This window comes from Bison bison, unplaced genomic scaffold (genome assembly GCF_000754665.1).
Source record: "Bison bison bison isolate TAMUID 2011002044 unplaced genomic scaffold, Bison_UMD1.0 scf7180017864481, whole genome shotgun sequence".
Taxonomy (NCBI): domain Eukaryota; kingdom Metazoa; phylum Chordata; class Mammalia; order Artiodactyla; family Bovidae; genus Bison; species Bison bison.
In genome coordinates, this window is record NW_011495041.1 from 6725423 (window position 1) to 6746571 (window position 21149).

The window sequence follows — 21149 nt, forward strand, 5'->3', positions numbered from 1 at the left end:
CCCTCCCCCCTCCCCCATACCCATCCCCCTGGGCCTTCCCAGCGCACCCAGCCCCAAGCATCCAGCATTGTGCACTGAACCTGGACTGGCATCTCGTTTCATACATGACATTTCACATGTTTCAATGCCATTCTCCCACATCTTCCCACCCTCTCCCACAGAGTCCATAAGACTGTTCTATACATCAGTGTCTCTTTTGCTGTCTCGTATACAGGGTTATCGTTACCATCTTTCTAAATTCCATATATATGCATTAGTATACTGTATTTATGTTTTTCCTTCTGGCTTACTTCACTCTGTATAATAGGCTCCAGTTTCATCCACCTCATTAGAACTGATTCAAATGTATTCTTTTTAATGGCTGAGTAATACTCCATTGTGTATATGTACCACAGCTTCCTCATCCATTCATCTGCTGATGGACATCTAGGTTGCTTCCATGTCCTGGCCTTCTTATACTCTTTTGGATTTTCCCCCATATCTCTTCAGTTCACTCAGTCCTGTCCAACTATTTGTGACCCCATGGACTGGAGCGCGCCAGGCCTCCATTTTCATCACCAATGGCTGGAGCTTGCTCAAACTCATGTCCATCAAGTCGATGTCATCCAACAATTCAGCCTTTGTTTCCCCTTCTCCTTCTGCCTTCAATCTTTCCCAGCTTCAGGGACTTTTCAAATGAGTCAATTCTTCATATCAGGTGGCCAAAGTTTTGGAGCTTCAGCTGCAGCATCAGTCCTTCCAATGAATATTCACAACTGATTTCCTTTAGGATTGACTGGTTTGATCTCCTTGCAGTCCAAGGGACTCTCAAGAGTCTTCTCCAACAGCACAGTTCAAAAGCATAAACTCTTCGGTGCTCAGCTTTCTTTATAGTTCAAATCTCACATCCAAACATGACTACTGGAAAAACCATATCCTTGACTAGACAGGCCTTTGTCAGCAAAGAAATTTCTCTGCTTTTCAATATGCTGTCTAGGTTGGTCATAGCTTTTCTTCCAAGGAGCAAGTGTCTATTCATTTCATGGCTGCAATCACCATCTGCAGTGATTTTAGAGCCCCAAAATAAAGTCTGTCACTGTTTCCATTGTTTCTTCACCTATTTGCCATGGAGTGATGAGACCATGTGCCATGATCTTACTTCTCTGAATGTTGAGTTTTAAGCCAGCTCTTTCACTCTGCTCTTTCACTTTCATTAAGAGGCTTTTCAGTTCTTTGATTTCTGCCATAAGGACAGTGTCATCTGTGTATCTGAGGTTATTGATATTTCTCCCGGCAATCTTGATTCCACTTTGTGCTTCATCCATCCCAGCATTTCTCATGATGTACTCCACATAAAAGTTAAAGAAGCAGGGAGACAATATACAGCCTTGATGTACTCTTTTCCCAATTTGGAACCAGTCTGTTGTTCTGTGTTGGGTTCTAGCTGTTGCTTATTCATCTGCATACAGATTTCTCAGGAGGCAGGTCAGGTGGTCTGTCCCCATCACTTGAAGAATGTTCCACAGTTTGTTGTAATCCTTCAAGTCAAAGACTTTGGCGTAGTCAATAAAGTGGAAATAGATGTTTCTCTGAAACTCTCTTGCTTTTTCAATGATCCAATGGATATTGGCAATTTGATCTCTGGTTCCTCTGCCTTTGCTAAATCCAACTTGAACATCTGGACGTTCACAGTTCGTGTACTGTTGAAGCCTGGCTGAAACAATTTTGAGCATACTTTGCTGGCATGAGAGATAAGTGCAATTGTGAGGTAGTTTGAACATTCTTTGGCATTGCCTGTCTTTGGGATTGGAATGGAAACTGAACTTTTCCAGTCCTGTGGCCACTGCTGACTTTGCCAGATTTGCTGGTATATTGAGTGCAACACTTTCACAGCATCATCTTTTAGGATTTGAAATAGCTCAACTGGAATTCCATCATCTCCACTAGCTTTGTTCGTAGTGATGCTTCCTAAGGCCCACTTGACTTCACATTCCAGGATGCCTGGTTCTAGGTGAGTGATACACACCATTGTAGTTATCTGGGTCATGAAGATCTTTTTTGTATAGTTCTTCTGTGTATTCTTGCCATGTCTTCTTAATATCTTCTGCTTCTGTTAGGTCCATACCATTTCTATCCTTTATTGTGCCCATCTTTGCATGAAATATTCCCTTGGTATCTCTAATTTTCTTGAAGAGAACTCTAGTCTTTCCCATTCTATTGTTTTCCTCTATTTCTTTGCATTGGTCGCTGAGGAAGGCTTTCTTATCTCTCCTTGCTATTCTTTGGAACTCTGCATTCAAATAGGTATATCTTTCCTTTTCTCCTTTTCCTTTCACTTCTCTCCTTTTTTCAGCTATTTGTAAGGCCTCCTCACAACTATTTTGCCTTTTGCATTTCTTTTTCTTGGGGATGTCTTGATCACTGCCTTCTGTACAGTGTCACGAACCTCCGTCAATAGTTCACTCGGTCTATCAGATCTAATCCCTTGAATCTATTTCTCACTTCCACTGTATAGTCATAAGGGATTTGATTTAGGTCATAACTAAATGGTCTACTGGTTTTCCCTACTTTCTTCAATTTAAGTCTAAATTTGGCAGTAAGGAGTTCATGATCTGAGCCACAGTCAGCTCCCGGTCTTGTTTTTGCTGACTGTATAGAGCTTCTCCATCTTTGGCTGCAAAGAATACAATCAATCTGATTTTGGTATTGACCATCTGGTGATGTCCATGTATACAGTCTTTTCTTGTGGTGTTGGAAGAGGGTGTGTGCTATGACCAGTGCATTCTCTTGGCAAATCTCTGCTAGCCTTTGCCTTGCTTCATTTTGTACTCCAAGGCCAAATTTGCCTGTTACTCCAGGTGTTTCTTGACTTCCTACTTTTGAATTCCAGTTCCCTATGATGAAAATGACATCTTTTTTGGGTATCATTTCTAGAAGGTCTTGTAGGTCTTCATAGAACTGTTTCATTTCATCTTCTTCAGCATTACTGGTTGGGCATAGACTTGGATTACCATGATATTGAATGGTTTGCCTTGGAAACAAACAGAGATCATTCTTCCACTTTTGAGATTGCATCCAAGTACTGCATTTCAGACTCTTTGGTTGACTATGATGGCTACTCCATTTCTTCTAAGGGATTCTTGCCCACAGTAGCAGACGTAATGGTCATCTGAATTAAATTCACCCATTCCAGTCTAATTTAGTTCACTGATTTCTAAAATGTCAATGTTCACTCTTGCCATCTCCTGTTTGACCACTTCTCATTAACCTTGATTCATGGACCTGACATTCCAGGTTCCTAGGTAATATTGCTCTTTACAGCATCGGACTTTACTTCCATCACCAGTCACATCCACAACTGGGCATTGTTTTTGCTTTGGCTCTGCCTCTTCATTCTTTCTGGAGGTATTTCCTCACTCTTCTCCAGTAGCATTTCAGGCACCTACGGACCTGGAAAGTTCATCTTTCAGTGTCCTGTTTTTGGCCTTTTCATACTGTTCATGGGGCTCTCAAGGCAAGAATACTGAAGTGGTTTGCCATTCCCTTCTCCAGTGGACCACGTTTTGTCAAAACTCTCCACCATGACCCATCCATCCATCTTGGGTGATCCGACAGGGCATGGCTCAAAGTTTCACTGAGTCAGACAAGGCTGTGGTCCATGTGATTAGCTTGATTAGTTTTCTGTGATTGTGGTTTTCATTCTGTCTGCCCTCTGAGGGATAAGGATAAGAGGCTTATGGAAGCTTCCTGATGGGAGAGACCGACTGTGTTGGGAAAAGGGTCCTGTTCTGATGGGCAGGGCCATGCTCAGTGAATCTTTAATCCAAATTTCTGTTGATGGGCGGGGCTCTGTTCCTTCCCTGTTGTTTGACCTGAGACCAAACTATGGTGGAGGCAATGAAGATAATGGTGACCTCCTTCAAAAAGTCCCATGCATGCAATGCCACACTTGGTGCCCCCGATCTAGCAGCAGGCCACCTCCAACCCACACCTCCTCCAGAGACTCCTGGACACTCACAAGTAAGTCTGGGTCAGTCTACTGTGGGGTCACTGCCTCCTTCTCCTAGGTCCTGGTGCTCACAAAGTTTTGTTTGTGCCCTCCAAGATTCTGTTTCCCCAGTTTTGTGTAAGAGTCCACATCTCTTGGATACTATGTTATATGTGTGGTGACAAGAGAGATGAAAATCCTCAGGCTTTTGGTCTGAGAAGAATTAAGACTGGTTGAGGCCAACACAAGTATTTTCCTGGCCAGTTCCTTTTCCCTAACTGTTATTTGCTGGAACGAGTTCAGATCTTCTCTTATGTTGAACATTAAGCCACGGAAGGACTGATGCTGAAGCTGAAGTTCCAATACTGTGGAGACTTCAGGCAAAGAGTTGATTCATAGGAAAAAAAACATAATGCTGCTAAAAATCGAGGGTAGGAGGAGAAGGGGGCGACAGAACAGTGAGGTGGTTGGATGGTATCATCAACTCAAGGCACATGAATGTGAGCAAACTCTGGGAGATAGTGAAGGACAGGGAAGACTGGCGTGCTGCAGTCCATGGGTTCGGAAAGAGCTGGACACGACTGAGGCTGAACAGCAACAAGCCATGATGTACAAAAGTAGGCTAAGTTGATGCTTGACCCTACTTCCTCCATCTTCTCCCACCAGCTCAATGGAGTACGGCAGTGTACGGCCAACCAGCTACAAACATTCCTAATGTCTTTATAACCCCTTTAGGGATGGGCTAATGGTCTCCCCACTTGTTTGAAGCTGCATTTTAATCAGTTAAACTCCTTGAGTGTATTGTGTATTTCATATACCAAAAACTAGAATTTTTTACAGATGAGTTTATTTTTAATTGAATAAAAGTCCAAAATATTTTCTTTCTAGACTCTCAACAGTTCATTATTTTTCCATACTCTATACTGGAAATTTCTGTTCCAGGGTTCATTTCTAATATTTCTGAGTCCCAGCTAAATACCATTTTAATGTCTCTGTTAATTACCATGTCCTGTTGCTCAATGTTCATTTTCAAGATTTAGTAAAATTTAGGAAATAGCATGTAATACTAATAATTTGAGAGTCCACATAAAATGTATCTATTCTGTTGAATATATACCCTTTTAAAGGAAAAAGTTTGCAAAACATGTCAAAAGACCTTGATAGTATTGCAACTAAATCTGATACTTTGAAGGAAAACAAAATTATTTTCATAGAAGTAAAACAATATATTTCCAGAAATTTACTTTCCAGACTGGCCCTCTAACACTTTTGAATTGTATCTCTAATGATTGCTCCCTTACTCTACTCATTGTACTTCCAAATGCATCTATTACCTCATCTCCAATATAAGAATCCTGAGTTCAAGGCCTTTCTGAAGATTTAATCAGTACTGAATATGAATCAGAAATTTTATTGGCTCTATGAAGAATCATTAGGAGAAATCATCTTTTCCAACATTAAACAGAATACCATTGATTGTTTAGACTTTAGCTCTTATGAATATATTAAAATGTAAGACATTCAGTTGCATTCTCTTTTACCTTAGCCAACTATACCTATTATTTTCCAAAGCAATGTTTTATTTATAATCATGAGAGTTAAACACTTGTGGCACATCTCTACAGTATAAAACAGTTCTTTATATTTTGTAAGCAATGAGAAAGAAAGTTCTTATTTAAATATAGATTAGTAGACATCTTCTTGGAATCTTAGACACCAGAGAGCAGTCTCACATGCTTCAGAAGAAAAAAAACCAAAATCAATTTCTCTGAGACATCCTAAATTGATGCGCTTTTGAGAAACAAGATCAATTACTACATAAAAGTATGGCTATTACCTGACAGCATTTTAGATTTAAATTTCATCCACGTTTCAGATAAACCCACAACCCCATCCTAAAAATGGACGATGGACTTTAATGAACCATTCAATGCATATCACCAGTTATATTTATCCTAATCCATAATGGCAGCTTAGATAGTTCTATACCTCCTTCAGGATTTCAAAACTTTCAGATGTTTTTTTCAGTAGAAGAATGTGGCAGGCACCACCGTGACCAAGCAATCAAAGTCAATATCTGTAAGAATGAGCCCTGTTAGAAGCCTGTGTCTCCTGAGAAGCAGCAGTGAGCAGGACACCGTACCGTTTCTGTGGCATTCCTGCCCAAACTGCATGTCCTGACACGTCTACATTAGGAAGAAACATGAAACTAACCCCGACTATGAGAGACTCTACCAAATCACTAGTCAAGGACAACAGACTAAAGAAACAAGCCAAATGCAAGATAGGATTCAGGATTGGCTTCTACCAGAAAAGTCACTCGACTGTAACAACTGGAAAATTCTGAATATGACCTGTTGATAAGTAAAGAGTACTGCAGCCATGTTAACGTCCTAGTTTAAATAATAGGTATAGTCACTGCATGCGTGCAAGCTCAGGGACTCAGTGGTGTCCAACTCTTTAGGACCCCATGCACTGTAGCCTGCCAAGCTCTTCTGTCCGTGGAATTTTCTAGGCAAGAATACTGGAGTGGGTAGCCATTCCCTTCTCCAGGGGACCTTCCCAACCCAGGAATCAGACCCACATCTCCTGTGTCTCCTGCACTGCTGGCAGATTCTTTACCTGCTGAGCCATCAGGGAAGCCCAATATGTGTAGCCATTAGTCATGTATGATACTGTCATTCGGAGAAGCTGGGTCCTACTTTGCAGCCTATGTGTAAGGCTGAAATGACTTCAAGATGGTTTCAAATTTTTACCTAGTTGATCTCTGTTTTACAGATGAGAAAACTGAAATGTATGCATTTTAGAGCATTGCTTAAAATAATGAGGAAATTGACAGTATAACCCAGGGTTTCTGCTTACTGATCTTTCCACTATATAAAGCTTCCCCCAGTACAGTTTTAGAAGATTCTGTCCTACCTTCTAAGGAGATAATTCCTTTTTTCTCTCCTCTAATTTGAAGACTGAATCATGAAATCAGAGTGTTTCCAGGTATCCTCGTACAAGCCTTTGTTCACGGATCCATGAATTTGTGCCTCTGGTTACCCACCTCCACAGTTACAGATCAGCTGTGGAACTGACTCCTTTCCATCGCCTGTTACCTGCTTGGTTTATCAACCAGGCAATGTTAGGATGGAGAGGCTTTATTTTTTTTAACTCTTTTATCTAAGACGGTACCTAACCTAGAGCAGGTACTTAATAAGTATTTGAAGAAGAGAAGGAAGGGGAAGAAAGAAAACACGTGACAGACTGCCTAGCATGCCAAAGATGTTAAGCATAGTTCTACAAACTATTGTTTCTCTCCAGTGATCACGATCACTATGACAGATAATCAATATAAATCAGATGAAACGATTAGGATGAAATTCCTCCCACGCTAGCACTCATCCATATACGCTTAAACCAGCAAAGCCTCAGTGCCTGGCCTGTGCTTGTCTAATTCTGTCATTTATCTTGGTGAGTCACAGAGACTGACTGTGTATCAGTGAGCATGGCATATACAGTTGGTCAGTTACACTTTTCTATAGAAAAGCCCAATAGCATCCTTTTAGCAGGAACTTTGTCTTTGCATTTAGAAATTCAACATAAACATAAAAACCCAACTATTATACACTGAATTAAGCTTTTCAAAATTTTTGCTCCTCTCACCAAATGGGTGACAACTGTGCACAAACACACACATTAAAGAAGACGGGATTTTAAATGATCTTGATCAACATAAACAATCAACATAAAAAAAGAAAATTTAGAGCCAATCTAGACTATCTAGTTTGAGTGTGTGTGTGTATTCAGTCACTCAGTTGTGTCCAACTCGTTGTGACCCCATGGGCTGTAGCCTGCCAGGCTCCTCTGTCCATGGAATTCTCCAGGCAAGAATATTGGAGGGGGTTGCCATTTCATCCTCCAGGGGATCTTCTTGACTCAAGGATCGAACCTGCACTTCCTGCATCAGCAGGTGGATTCTTTACCACTGAGCCATCTGGGAAGCCCAAGTTTGACTATAATTAGGTTTATAACTGCAAGTCCCTATCCTCCAACTTCTAGCTGTGTAATCTCACCTGTAAACTATTTGGTAGCTAATTACAACCTTCATTTCTAACCTAAGATAACTTTGAAGAGAAAATAAGCAATATTAAACTGAATTAATGGTACGTTTCTGCATTTTAGTAGCAAAATCTGATATATATTATTTCCATTATGGTTTTGAAAGAACACACAAAGACTTCGGGTTGTTGATTTTATGTGGAGAAAACACATTTACTACTTTATAGTTATACCAGAGTTTTATAAGAGCTAAAAATAACTATCAAAAAATATTTCTAAGAGTCTGAACTTATTTGCATCCCACAGAGCTTATCCATGTCCAAATTTCTTTTGAAGCCACCAGGAGCTCCACATTTCTACCAACGAAGTAACAAGAAGATAAAAACCAAGGTCTTCACAATTCACTCTGGTTATAAAAATGTTATGAAAATGGGTTTCCTATGCATACACAGAACAAACTATTTGTTTTATTTTAAGATGGGAGCCAATTTCAGGTAATCTACATATTTAGAGGATGCTTTTGCTGTTTTCCCTCTGAAACCTACGAAATGTAATTTCTACCGTGATATACTAGGTTAGCCAAAAAGTTCATTCGGGTTTTTCAATAAGGCGTTATGCAAACACCCTAGTGAACTTATGTTCTTCCCTAAGTTCTTAATATTTTGGATTATTTTCTTTTTGTGTATCTCATATAAACTTACCCTCATGAAGGAATCTGATTTGTAACCCAGTTCTCTTAACACAACCTCCCTTCAAGAGGAAAGTTTCTTTTCTGGAACAGTGAGCAGAGCTTCGGGGATCAGGAGACAGAGAAATCTTTCAGTGAGAGATATGGCTGTGAGGTGCAATTAAATGCATCAAAGACACTCAGCAACACTTTCAAGCCAGGTGAAATTGAGAGCAGAGTGAATCCCACACTACCTTCCTATGTCTTTGATTCTGACTAGGGTAAGAGGCATAAATTCTCCCTGAACGAGTGGGGACGAAAGGGGAGTAGCAGAAAAGGTAAGAGTGATGTTAACAGCTCAAGAAGCAGACTGTGGAAGAAGCACGAAACACACATTTCAGTGAAAGTGATGGCCTGGAGCAGAGCGGACGCCTGGCAGCCCATTATACTGAGCAGAGATGAAAACACTTAATACCTGAGACTCAGGCTCAGTGGTTTTGTAGACAAATACTTTTTTGTCAGATGGTTAGGGGATATTAAGTGAGAAATGCCGAGGTGAGGAAAAGACGGGACTAGAAAACTGCAGTGTGATGCGATCAGATGGCTAGACACAGCTACTTCCCACACACCTCAAAGAGCCAGGTCAGGGTGATGTAAATTCACAGGAAGAAGAGAAAAGAAGGGCATCTCTACTTCATCCTTCCCACGAAAGGACAAGAACACAGTTGTAATTAAGAAATACTCTTGGGGACCTCCCTGGAGGTCTAGTGGTTAAGACTCTGCGCTTCCACTGCAGGGGACACAGGTTCCATCACTAGTAGGGAAACTAGGATCCCATGTGCCTTGCTGCACAGCCAAAAAAATACTTAAGGAAAAGTGTACTATTTACTATTCTTTAAAACGGAGCTCCATATAGCACAGTGACTCTGGTTAATAATATTGTATTGTACATTTGAAAGTTGGGAAGAGAGTGGATCTTGAAAGTTCTCAACACACAAAAAAAGACTTTGTAACTATGTAGAATGATGGATGTCAACTAGGCGTACTGTCATATCATTTCTCAATTTATACAAATATGGAACCATTATATAGCACACCTGAAAATAACACAATGAGTATGTCAACTATGGGGCTTCCCAGGTGATGCCAGTGGTAAAGAACCCATCTCCCAATCCCTGGGTCAGGAAGATTTCCCTGGAGAAGGAAATGGCAACCCACTTCAGTATCCTAGCCTGGAAAACTCCATGGATAAAGGAGCCTGGCAGGCTACAGTCCATAGGGGTGGCAAAGAGTCAGGCATGACAGAGAACAAATACATCAATTATACTTTAACTTACAAAAAAAGCTCCATCAGAGTAATGACTCCTTACGTAAGACTCAGCGGCTTGTCAATTTGAATGACAAGATAACAGTGAGATGCTCACGACAAATGTCAGATTCTAACCCAGCCCAGCAGTGCGTCCTGGAGGCCTCTTGCAGAGGATCTGGAGGAACTCCTGGTCCCTTTCAACAGACTGGCCTACTTTCATCTTGAGTTATCAAAGTCTGGAAATTGGCTAAAATAAAAGGTGATAGCCATCTTGTGACTTCAGTGTCCTACCTTAAAGACCAAATTTCATTTAACTGTAGACTAATTTAGCTGATCTTGTTGGGCATCAGCCATTAACATGGTCTTCAACTTTGAAGGTAAAAAAATTTTAGATGTGATCTGACATTTGAAGTCCACATGTTTAAGGTCTGAATCATTCACCCACATATGTATGCCATAGCCTATTCCTATACAAGACATGTATCGCCAAGCACATCCAATATGGACCATTCCTATAACTAATTGCAATAAGTTTAAATACTATTTAATACATAAAATAATGTCTACTTTCATCTGAAGGATCACCACTATAACACTGGACTCATAAGACAATAGATTATCCACAACCTGGTTAATTTATAATTAATATGTAGTGAAATAGATAAATATGATGTCTAGATTAATGTTCCAAATATTTTATCTCATTATTTCTCAGTAAAAACAAACAAAAAAATTTGATTTACAGATATCATTATTCCTATTTTAAAGATGAGGAAACTATAATTTAGTACTATTAGGCAACTTACCCTAAGTCATACAACTAGTAGGAAATGCCTGAGTCAGCAGTAAAGACTGAAGTCAATTTGACACATACAATACATACTCATTTTGTGATTAAATTAAGCTATCAAGTTTAGCAAGGTCATCATTTACATTTTCCAAATTACCTAAACAGCTCGATTTTCTCAAGAAGACTCAGAGTGTAGCCATCTAACGAACATACGTTAAATATGCATTTGTGAAATGCATTATCTGCCTATCTATTCTCCTGCATATTAATCTAGAACCTTCTATTCTGTCTTTGAAAACTCTGGTCATAGCCTCCCTCAAGGTAGGAAAAAAAAAAAAGAAATGAAAAGTATATATATATATATATCTACTGTACACATCCAAGTGATAAAAACTGTACTGAGGTCAAAATTTTCCTTTAACTCTGCCCATTCAGGACACCAGCCTAAAAAGACTCATTTTATTTTCTCAGACAAAAAGTCTCGAGTATTCACATTCTCTACAGCCTTTTCTCAAGCAAATGTAAAATGCACCTTTTACAGCCTTTCATTTGTCTCTCTTCTCTATAAATTTCTCTCCATCTCAAATTATTTTATTGCCCTTTTTCTGTATTTTAATCAGTTAAGTGTTTTTTAAAACCTATTTCCATCCTGAACATTTTACTGTGAAGAGCACTATTGAACTCCCAATATACAGCCTTCAAGAGATAAGCACAGACTTGTTTCCTGCCACATAAAGTCTGCTAGATGATTGTCTCTAATTAACTGAAAGGAAAGTACAGAATATTTGCTACCTAATCAAGAAACCACACAATTTCTCTTATTAATAGAAAAATAGCAACAGCATTGCCCAGTACTTTTGCACGTATTTGGAACTTAAGTAACCTAGAGACATGCATTCATAACTTGAAACTGACTTAACGTGGATTATCTTGATAGAAGCAGTCTGAATTGTTATGGTGAAGGTTATAAAAATTAAAACGAGGTGGTTTTTTTTTAATTTTAAATTATCTTGATTTCCAAATGTCAATCGCACTCAAGCAACTCCATTTAAAACCAAATTAGTAGGAATATTTTAGTCATGTTTAGAAAATTTTACATTAGTGCAAAAGTGTGATTCCTACTGGGTTTCCCTTGTGGCTCAGCTGGTAAAGAACCTACCTGCAATGCTGGAGACCTGGGTTTGATCCCTGGGTTGGGAAGATCCCTTAGAGAAGGGAAAGGCTACCCAGTCCAGTATTCTGGCCTGGAGAAGTCCATGGACTATAGCGTCCATGGGGTCTCAAAGAGTAGGACACAACTGAGTGACTTTCACTTTCACAAACTGATAACTACTGATAGTAGTATTAACTACTATAATAATAACTGATCCTTTGGACTTTCCTGGTGGCTCAGACAGTAAACAATCTGCCTGCAATGCAGGAGACCTGGTTTGATCCCTGGGTTGGGAAAATCACCTGCAGAAGGGCATGGCTACCCACGCCAGTACTCTTGCCTGGAGAATTCCATGGACAGAGGAGCCTCAGTCTACAGTCCATGGGGTCACCAGTAGTTGGACATGACTGAGCTACTAATACTTTCACTTTTCACTTGTCCTTTAGGAAATATTTACAAATTATTATAGATCTATCCATTCAACCAAGTTTGATGAATTTCTCAAATGTTCATTAAAATTGAATGAAATTATGAGCTAGAGTCTAGGTCACTATCATTACATAACATTAATGCTTTCACTTGATTTACAAGAAAATAAGAGAGATGGAAAGATTTAGTACATAGTAAGTATAAATGATGGTGCTGTGGACATAAGCAGACTGGCTCTGAAAATACACATATGCACACACACACACACACAAAACTTGTGTACATCCTTTCTTGGGCTTCCCAGGTGGCACTAGTGATAGGAACCTACCTATCAATGCAGGAGACATAAGAGACAGGGGTTTGATCTCTGGGTTGGGATGATCCCCTGGAGGAAGACACAGAAACCTGCTCCAGGATTCTTACCTAAAGAATCCCATGGACAGAGGAGCCTGGCAGGCCACAGTCCCTAGGGTCGCAAAGAGTCGGACACGACTGAAGCAACTTAGCACACATGCATGCACATCCTTCGTCAGGACAGAAACTTGCTATGATAGGCTAGACAGTTTCCTAATCCATGTCCCTAGAAATCTTTAACATATCTGAATTCCTTTGTTACAACACAGTATCAGTATTTGTACAATGTAGAGGCATTTAAAGAAAAGAAAGAAGATATATATAATAAAGATCACCTTGGCTTATGTAGACAACTACCAACAAAAACAGATTTTTCACTCTTACTCAAGGTCTATTCAAATGAAACAATGACCTGTGAAACAAATACCGAAGATCCTCCTTCAATCATTCACACTTGAAAATACACTCAGGGATAAATTCATCAGTGTGCTGAGCTTCACTTTACCAGGAATAGATGCATAAAACTGACTAAGAGCAGACATGCAGATGTATAGATGTCTTGCAAACACATTCTACTTATAGAAACCCTTCGCCAGGGCTCAGCACCAAGTTGAAAATCTCAGGCCATCTTCACAGACGTGAACACAGCCAAACCTGCATCAAACCAGGAACTGGAACATGGTACCAGGATGGGGAAAAGCCATGTGCCCTGGAGTGCACACTTCAATTCAGCAAGTGCTTGAACGGAAACCGCTACCCAAACATGCAGACAGAAGGAGGCAGTGGTAAAGAATCTCCACTTGGGCACTACTTGGCTGCCAAATAAATACACCCCAAACTGCCCACCATTCGTCTAACATCACTTCTCTTGAACCTCGGTTCATGCTCATTTTTAACCAAAATGTTAATTTTAAAAAGGAAATTTTAATAGTCTATTAAAACAAAACCACCACTTAGAAATGTAGATTTGAACCGCTCCTGATTTGGAAACAACAGTCCCCATAATTACACTTTTGCCATTCTCAACTGCCAAGTATCAGAACAGGATACATAAGCCTCAAGTTAGTATGAGCATTATTAGCCTCGTTAACTCCCAGAAAAAAAAATCTCAAAAATCTACTGGCTCATAGAACCCACCAGTCTTCATTTATTACTGCGGGGTCCCCGGCCTCTGGACCATGGACCAGTACATCCTGTCAAATCAGTGGCAGATTAGATGAGAAACAGAGCAGGCAATACGTGTAATGCCCTTGAATCATCCCCAAACCATGTTCTTCATCCTTGTCGGGGGGAAAAATTGTCTTCCATGAAACTGGTCTGAAGCACCAAAAACGTTGGGGACTGCTGTTGAGTAAACATTCCTGCTCTAATTTTGGAAGGACAGCTTTACTAACATGCCACCATCATGCTAAACGAGGCGTGAGTACGAGTCTCGCCTGTATCTTGGAATAAAGCATCATTCCCTAAACTGTGGCTTCACGGGATGAGTAACACCTGGATGACTGTGCCAGCGTGGCTAACTAATGCCAGAAACCTCATGACAGCTTTGTGTTTCTCATCTCCAAAGAAAAAGGAGCCGTTCTCCATTCAACCACAGACATTCACAAGAACCGTTTGTGACTTGGAAAAGCCAAATACCCTACCTTTCCTACATAGAGCGGGTCTGAACCCATGTACTCCTCCAGCACGAAGAACTGATTCCACACCCAGCTGCGCTTCGTGCGCGACCTCCCTGATTGGAAATAGGGCTTTGATCCGGACCTTGAGAGCTCCGCTTGACTCATCCCCGAAAAACACAGGAAAAGCGAGATCAGCTGAAGAAAATGGCAGAACTCCACTTTGCCCAACTTCATCTTTTTTTTTTTCTTTCTTTTTCCTGTGTAAGAAAAAAACCTTGACAAGAGAGAAGGCACAGTTCCAGTTGGCTTAGTAGCTCTTGCCTCCGGCAGGGTGTCAGCTGGGAGTGTAGAGATAATAATTTGCAGAGAGTTCGAAGGGGAGAGGTCACAAGTGCTGAATAACCTTCGCCCAAGAATGGTGTAATAGGTACCTACCAGAACAAAGAGAAGAGCTGGTGTCAGAAAGCAAAACACAGAACTTTTAACTTGCACTTACTAACTCATTCTCTTTTTTTACTTTGTTTTTAACACCAAAAACATTTTGCATTGGAGTACGGCCAATTAACAGGGTTGTGGTAGTTTCAGATGATCAGTGAAGGGACTCAGCCAGACACACACATGTATCCATTCTCCCCCCCAAACTCCACTCCCACCCAGGCTGGTCACATAGCACTGAGCAGACTTCCCTGTGTCTTTGTTGGTACTAACGCACTCTTGATCATCCAAGATATCATTATTTGCACTATCATTAAAATATGATGACAAACTTAGAAAACTGCAAAAGCTGTGGCCAAATTCACAAATGACATAAATACTGCTGATGCAGAATTATCCTGATTCCATAATACAACCTTAAAATTTTCCTGGTTCTTCTAGGGCATTCTCATTGGGAGCATATGGTTTATTTAATACAAATGGAGCAACCCATCAGTTAAAAAAAATCATTTTAATGCTAGGCATTTTGGGGGTTTTTTGTCCTTTTCTATCACAGTTTCATTTGTTGGTATTAGAATATGAAAGCCAAGCAGCTCAAAGCAGGGATTTAACCAAATGGAAAGGACATATGCTAGTTTAAATCTCTCCTGTGAAACTGCAAAGAGAAAGAAGTATGAGATGCTTCGAAACCGGTTGATTGAGTCTAAGCCACCGAACACCAGCTGTTTTGATGTGTTCTGATTTGATTGTGATCAGCTGAAAAGCTCAGTGGTTTCCAATTTCTACCCTTCAAATTTATTGTCATGTACGCTGTGGAGCGTGTTTGGTCATTCTACTGCACTGAAGGTATTTGCCGCTTAACAAATATTTATTGAACCCTTGCAGCATGGTTTGTGCATAGTAGGGCCTTTCTCTGTCAACAATGACAGGACTGAATTATACTGATCATCAGAGGGGTGAGCAAATTCGATTCTATATTGAGACTGATTCTCGGTTCCACACACGTAAGAGGTGTCTTAGCAGCAGCAAAAATCTTTTATCCTCAGGTCTAGTTATTTCAGTTACCAAATTCTGATTATGCAAGAGATAATCAGTTTACAAGGCCAACTTCCCAACACACCCCAAAACACAGAGGAATGAGAATTTATGACCAAGTGCTCACTTAAATCACTGTTGCACTTTGGGTTATGAATTCATTTGGCAACTGTAAATAAATCAACAATAGGATAATTAAGGCAAATAAGATTTGCTTTCAATTTTTGAGAGGAGAAAAATAGTCTTAACAACATGAAGCCACAAGATATCTCATTATCAAAGCAGAAAATACTCTCTGTGCCAACTTTTCCATCTTTCCCCCTTCTCTCCTGTAACAGAAATGTCTGCTAATCATCAGATGATTTCTGACAGTCAAATTGCTTATAGAACATGCCATATATAGTAGAAGGAAGGTGAACTGTATTAAACATGTTAAAATAGTCCACACAACTGGAAGAAACAGGTTGCATGGACTTGAAGCTCTAGTCAAATGAACATATTCCTATTAAAGATACTGCAATAAAGTTTGAAATTTAGGATATTCCACAATAACTCCAAATACAGCTAACGGCTATGTTCTGAGAAGCCCCAGGAAGGATAAACTATTACTGGAGCATATTAACTGCAGTCTGTGCACTGAATACCATCTCCCAGAATCCAGATCTCCCATCTGATGATCAAAAATGAATTTGGTTCATTTGAAAATCACTCTAGAAAGGTGACGGAGAAGGCAATGGCACCCCACTCCAGTACTCTTGCCTGGAAAATCCCATGGATGGAGGAGCCTGGTAGGCTGCAGTCCATGGGGTCGCTAAGAGTCGGATACAACTGAGCGACTTCACTTTCACTTTTCACTTTCATGCATTGGAGAAGGAAATGGCAACCCACTCCAGTGTTCTTGCCTGGAGAATCCCAGGGACTGGGGAGCCTAGTGGGCTGCCGTCTATGGGGTCGCACAGAGTCGGACACGACTGAAGCAACTTAGCAGCAGCAGCAGCACCAGCAGCCTGTGAGATGAGTACAACTGGGCATTCTTTGGCATTGGCTTCTTTGGGATTGGAATGAAAACTGACCTTTTCCAGTCCTGTGGCCACTGCTGAGTTTTCCAAATTTGCTGACATATTGAATGCAGCACTTTCACAGCATTATCTTTTAGGATTTAAAATAGCTCAACTGGAATTCCATCACCTCTACTAGCTTTGTTTGTAGTGATGCTTTCTAAGGCCCACTTGACTTCACATTCCAGGATGTCTGGCTCTAGGTGAGTGATCATACCATCATGATTATCTAGGTCATGAAGATCTTTTTTGTATAGTTCTTCTGTTTCAATTCTGTGTCAACTTAGGCTACTCTATAGATTAAGGGAAACTGATAACATTGTTTCTGTGTGAAATTGTACCCAACCTCTAAAAAACTAGACAACAAAAGAATTTTTTCAGAATTCTAGATTTGGGGAGTTCTTATAATTAAATTGGTTTTCCCTGGTGGCCCAGATGGTAAAGAATCTGCCTGCAATGCAGGAGACCCAGGTTCAATCCCTGGGGTCAGTTAGATCCCCTAGAGAAGGAAATGACAACCCACTCCAATATTATTGCCTGGAGAGTCCCTTGGACAGAGGAGCATGGAGGGCTACAGTCCACGGGGTCGCAGAGTAGGAAACAACCAAACGACTAAGATCTGAGTCTGTCATGTCTCAGCTGAAAATGTAAATAATTGCATCTAAGTCATAGGATTAAATAAGCAGATCATAAAAAGCTAAGGATAGTGCCTGGCAAAAACTAAAAGCACTAAATACATATATACACACACATATATGTAACATAAGTAGTATCAAAAATTATATACATATATACATTTTAAGTTTGATACTGCTGCTGCTGCTAAGTTGCTTCAGTCGTGTCCGACTCTGTGCGACCCCATAGACGGCAGCCCACTAGGCTCCCCAGTCCCTGGGATTCTCCAGGCAAGAACACTGGAGTCGGTTGCCATTTCCTTCTCCAATGCACGAAAGGGAAAAGTGAAAGTGAAGTTGCTCAGTTGTGTCCAACTCTTAGCGACCCCATGGACTGCAGCCTACCAGGCCCCTCCACCCATGGGATTTTCCAGGCAAGAGTACTGGAGTGGGTTGCCATTGCCTTCTCCGAAGTCTGATACTACTTATGTTCAAATTAAAGTTATTGTGTGATGTTTTCATTTTCACGTTATCTATAAAATGTTTCAGAAAACTCCTAACAGTGAAAACATTTTTAGCTTTTTATTTTGTATTGGGATATAGCCAATTAACAATGTTGTGATATTTCAGGTGAACTGAGAAGGGACTCAGCCACACATATGCATGTATCCATTCTCCCCTAAACTCCCCACCCTATCCAGGCTGCATCGTAACATCGAGCAGAGTTCCCTGTGCTATACAGTCGGTCCTTGTTGGTTCCCCACATTAAGTAGAGCAGTGCGTACATGTCCATCCCAGACTCCCTAACCATTTCCTTCCCCCATCCTTCCTCCTCCCTGCTCCCCCTACCATGAGATCATTCTCAAAGTCTGAGTCTGTTTCTGTTTTGTAAGTAAATTGAATGAAAACATTCTTAATAGTTCTAGTCAGTGCCCAGACAACTATGTAGATTATAAAAGGAAGCATCTAGATGCGTACAAACAATGGCAACAAAGTGCTTTCTTAAAAAAAAAAAAGTAATATTTTCTTTCCTAAAGCCACGTTCTCTGTCATTCTTATAAGTCAAAGACTGGTATTGGTATTGGATAACTTTGAGTTCACTCAGGATGTTCACTGATAAGAAAGAAACACAATCTGGACTGGAAATAGATCACATGACCCTCCATCATTTCCTGTAATGACCTTGGATCCCTTTGGGACTTCATGTTCCACGTGTGCAAAATGTGGGGGCTGAGGTATATCATTTTATAAAGTCTGTTTGTACAGCTAATTATATAAAATTGCTTTTGTTGTCTTTTTTTCAGTTATGAAAAAGTACACATTGTTAATAATTAAAGGTAAAGGGTAGAATGATTAAGGAAAGCAACAGAAATATACAGGAAGCATTCGACGTGTTTACAGAATCGAGCATGAATTTTACCAAGACATGTTTAAATTACTCTTTTTGCCTCTTGATTATTTATTTTCCATACAAGACTGTGGAGTGATGGAACAAGCTAGAACACATAAAACAACAGAGTGACAGAAAACGCCATGAGTTATTTTAGAGTCATTGCCATGATAATATCTGCAGAGGAAAGATACCTGAGAATTCTATACTTTCCTATTTAAATCAAGGGTTTTAAGAGCAGTTAGTATTAACAGAAACCTTGATGAACAGGGATGATTTACCCTATTGCTGGATCCTAATATCTAGAACTGAAGTAGGCCCTGGAACTGACATTCAGAAAATGTTTATGGGATGTTTCTTTTCATTATAATCACTCTCATGTTTAATATGAAAACTTAACCATAGAAGTCAACACGGAAATCCTTGACTACTCTACCATATTCAGAAGTCACAATCACTTTGAGAACAATTTCATTACATTTCTCTGCAGGATTTGAAGTATTTGCCAGTCTCTTGAGCCAAATTTTCTTTACTTTTCTTGAAGGTCGAGAGGACAAGGATACTTAAACTGGCATTGTATACATTCCTGGAGGATTTCTCTTTCATGAAGCAAATAAATGCCTCTAGAACACGCTTTGTACAGTGTGCTGGTAAACATCGGAAAATCACATATGAAGAGCTGGGATCTGAGTAGGGTGTTTCATGATATGTACATCAATACTTTGGAGAGCTACAAACCCTGCCAGGAACATACACTTGATAACAGAAGGAGGAAGTGGTGTGGCAAGGGTCAGATGTCCCCTTTCTTCACCTGTCCCCCCCAAATCCTTGCCTTGCTTTCCGGACAGATCTGGTTTTCGAGGTAAAGGCCAGAACAACAGCTCGACCCAGCTCACCCTCCCTGGATGAGTTGGGTCACCATGAAAGATAGGAAGGCCCTGAACCCTTAGGAAAAACTTTCAGTTATCTGTGGTCATCAAATAGAAGTAATTGAGACTTGTCCTTGAGATTTCCTGTCCATAACCTCACTATACAGGCTTCCCATCTTCACACAAACGTCAACACATCTAAAGGCACCAACCACAGTAACGTCATTGCCACATAAACGAACTTGAGCACCCAACACATTTCAATTGTTGACTTTGTGCACAATGGGTTAAACAAGGCCTCACGAATCTGTGTCCCAAAACAGAACTCTGCAACCTCCTTCCTCAGACGTCTGTGTCCTCTTCTCCCTTTCTTCTGCCTCCTCTCCTATCTCAGTTTCCTATACAGGCAGGAGTTAACCAGGGGGATGTTACATCAGAAATGAGCAGAGACCTCTGTGCCCAAGCTGTGTCACGTGCCAACATGTGGCCCAAGGGAAAACTTAAAAGAGTGGCCCTCTGGAAGGCTGGACCACTGCCTAGGGTCACTATGACCAACTCAGAAAAAAAAGAGACGGTGCAGAAAAATAATGTATTGGCATACAGTTAGGTAACTTCTACAGATCTGCGTCAACTTCTGGACAGTTACAGATGTTCACCATTACAACACTGAGGACAGAAACAGCAGGAATAGGTTGTATCTGAGGAGAGAAGAGCTGAATAGAGGCCAAGCACAGACATTTCAAAAGCCAAAGCGGAGATGGCTACTGGATTAGTAATTAATCTAAAATCTAAAAACTCTGGGTAACATTTCAAAAAAAAATTTTTTGCTCTGATATTTTAAAGCTAAAATTTGTCATTTTTAAAATTTGTAATGTTAGATCTCTTTTTTTTTTTTTTTTGGCCAAAGCAAAAATACATGAAAATCACGACAAATAATACTGTGATTTTTGTCAAAGGAATGCAAAATGAAGCCTCACAAAGGAAATCTTAAAAGGATTGGAGCAAAAAAGAAAAAAATGAGAAAGAGGTAAGAGTCAGTCAAGTGCTATTTACTAAATCAACATCATTTATTGACCTGAAATCACTTTATCATGCTACTTTTTTGTTCCAATTATTTTTGTTCATCTAAGTGGCAAAGAATTATTTCCAAGTAGATAGTTTATTATTCATTTAACCTTAATACCTAATAATACTTTACCCAAACGAATTCATCATTATAAAATTTTCTTGGATTTTCTGCTTCACTAATACCTCTGTGAAACTACTTTCAAAAATCAGATCAAGTGACCATCATGCTCTTAATCAAATGTTTGTTCAGACCTAAAAACAATGACTAAAAAAAAGACCCTTCATAACAAAAAATGTATTTTTAATGCATCAGTGAGCAAAAGGGCAAATCTTACAGAGCCTGTTCCA

The 21149-nt window shown here is 40.1% G+C and overlaps 1 protein-coding gene across 1 annotated transcript in view; it reads right to left on the bottom strand.

Annotated features, from left to right (window-relative positions):
* The window catches only part of CDH7 (cadherin 7, type 2), a 135417-nt gene extending 120776 nt beyond the window's left edge, over window positions 1-14641 (bottom strand). Inside the window, exon 1 of the mRNA XM_010862322.1 lies at window positions 14357-14641. Coding sequence (XP_010860624.1) covers window positions 14357-14566 — 210 coding nt within the window. The 5' untranslated portion in view covers window positions 14567-14641. The remainder of the gene's footprint in view (window positions 1-14356) is intronic.
* Between the last annotated feature and the right edge of the window lie 6508 nt (window positions 14642-21149).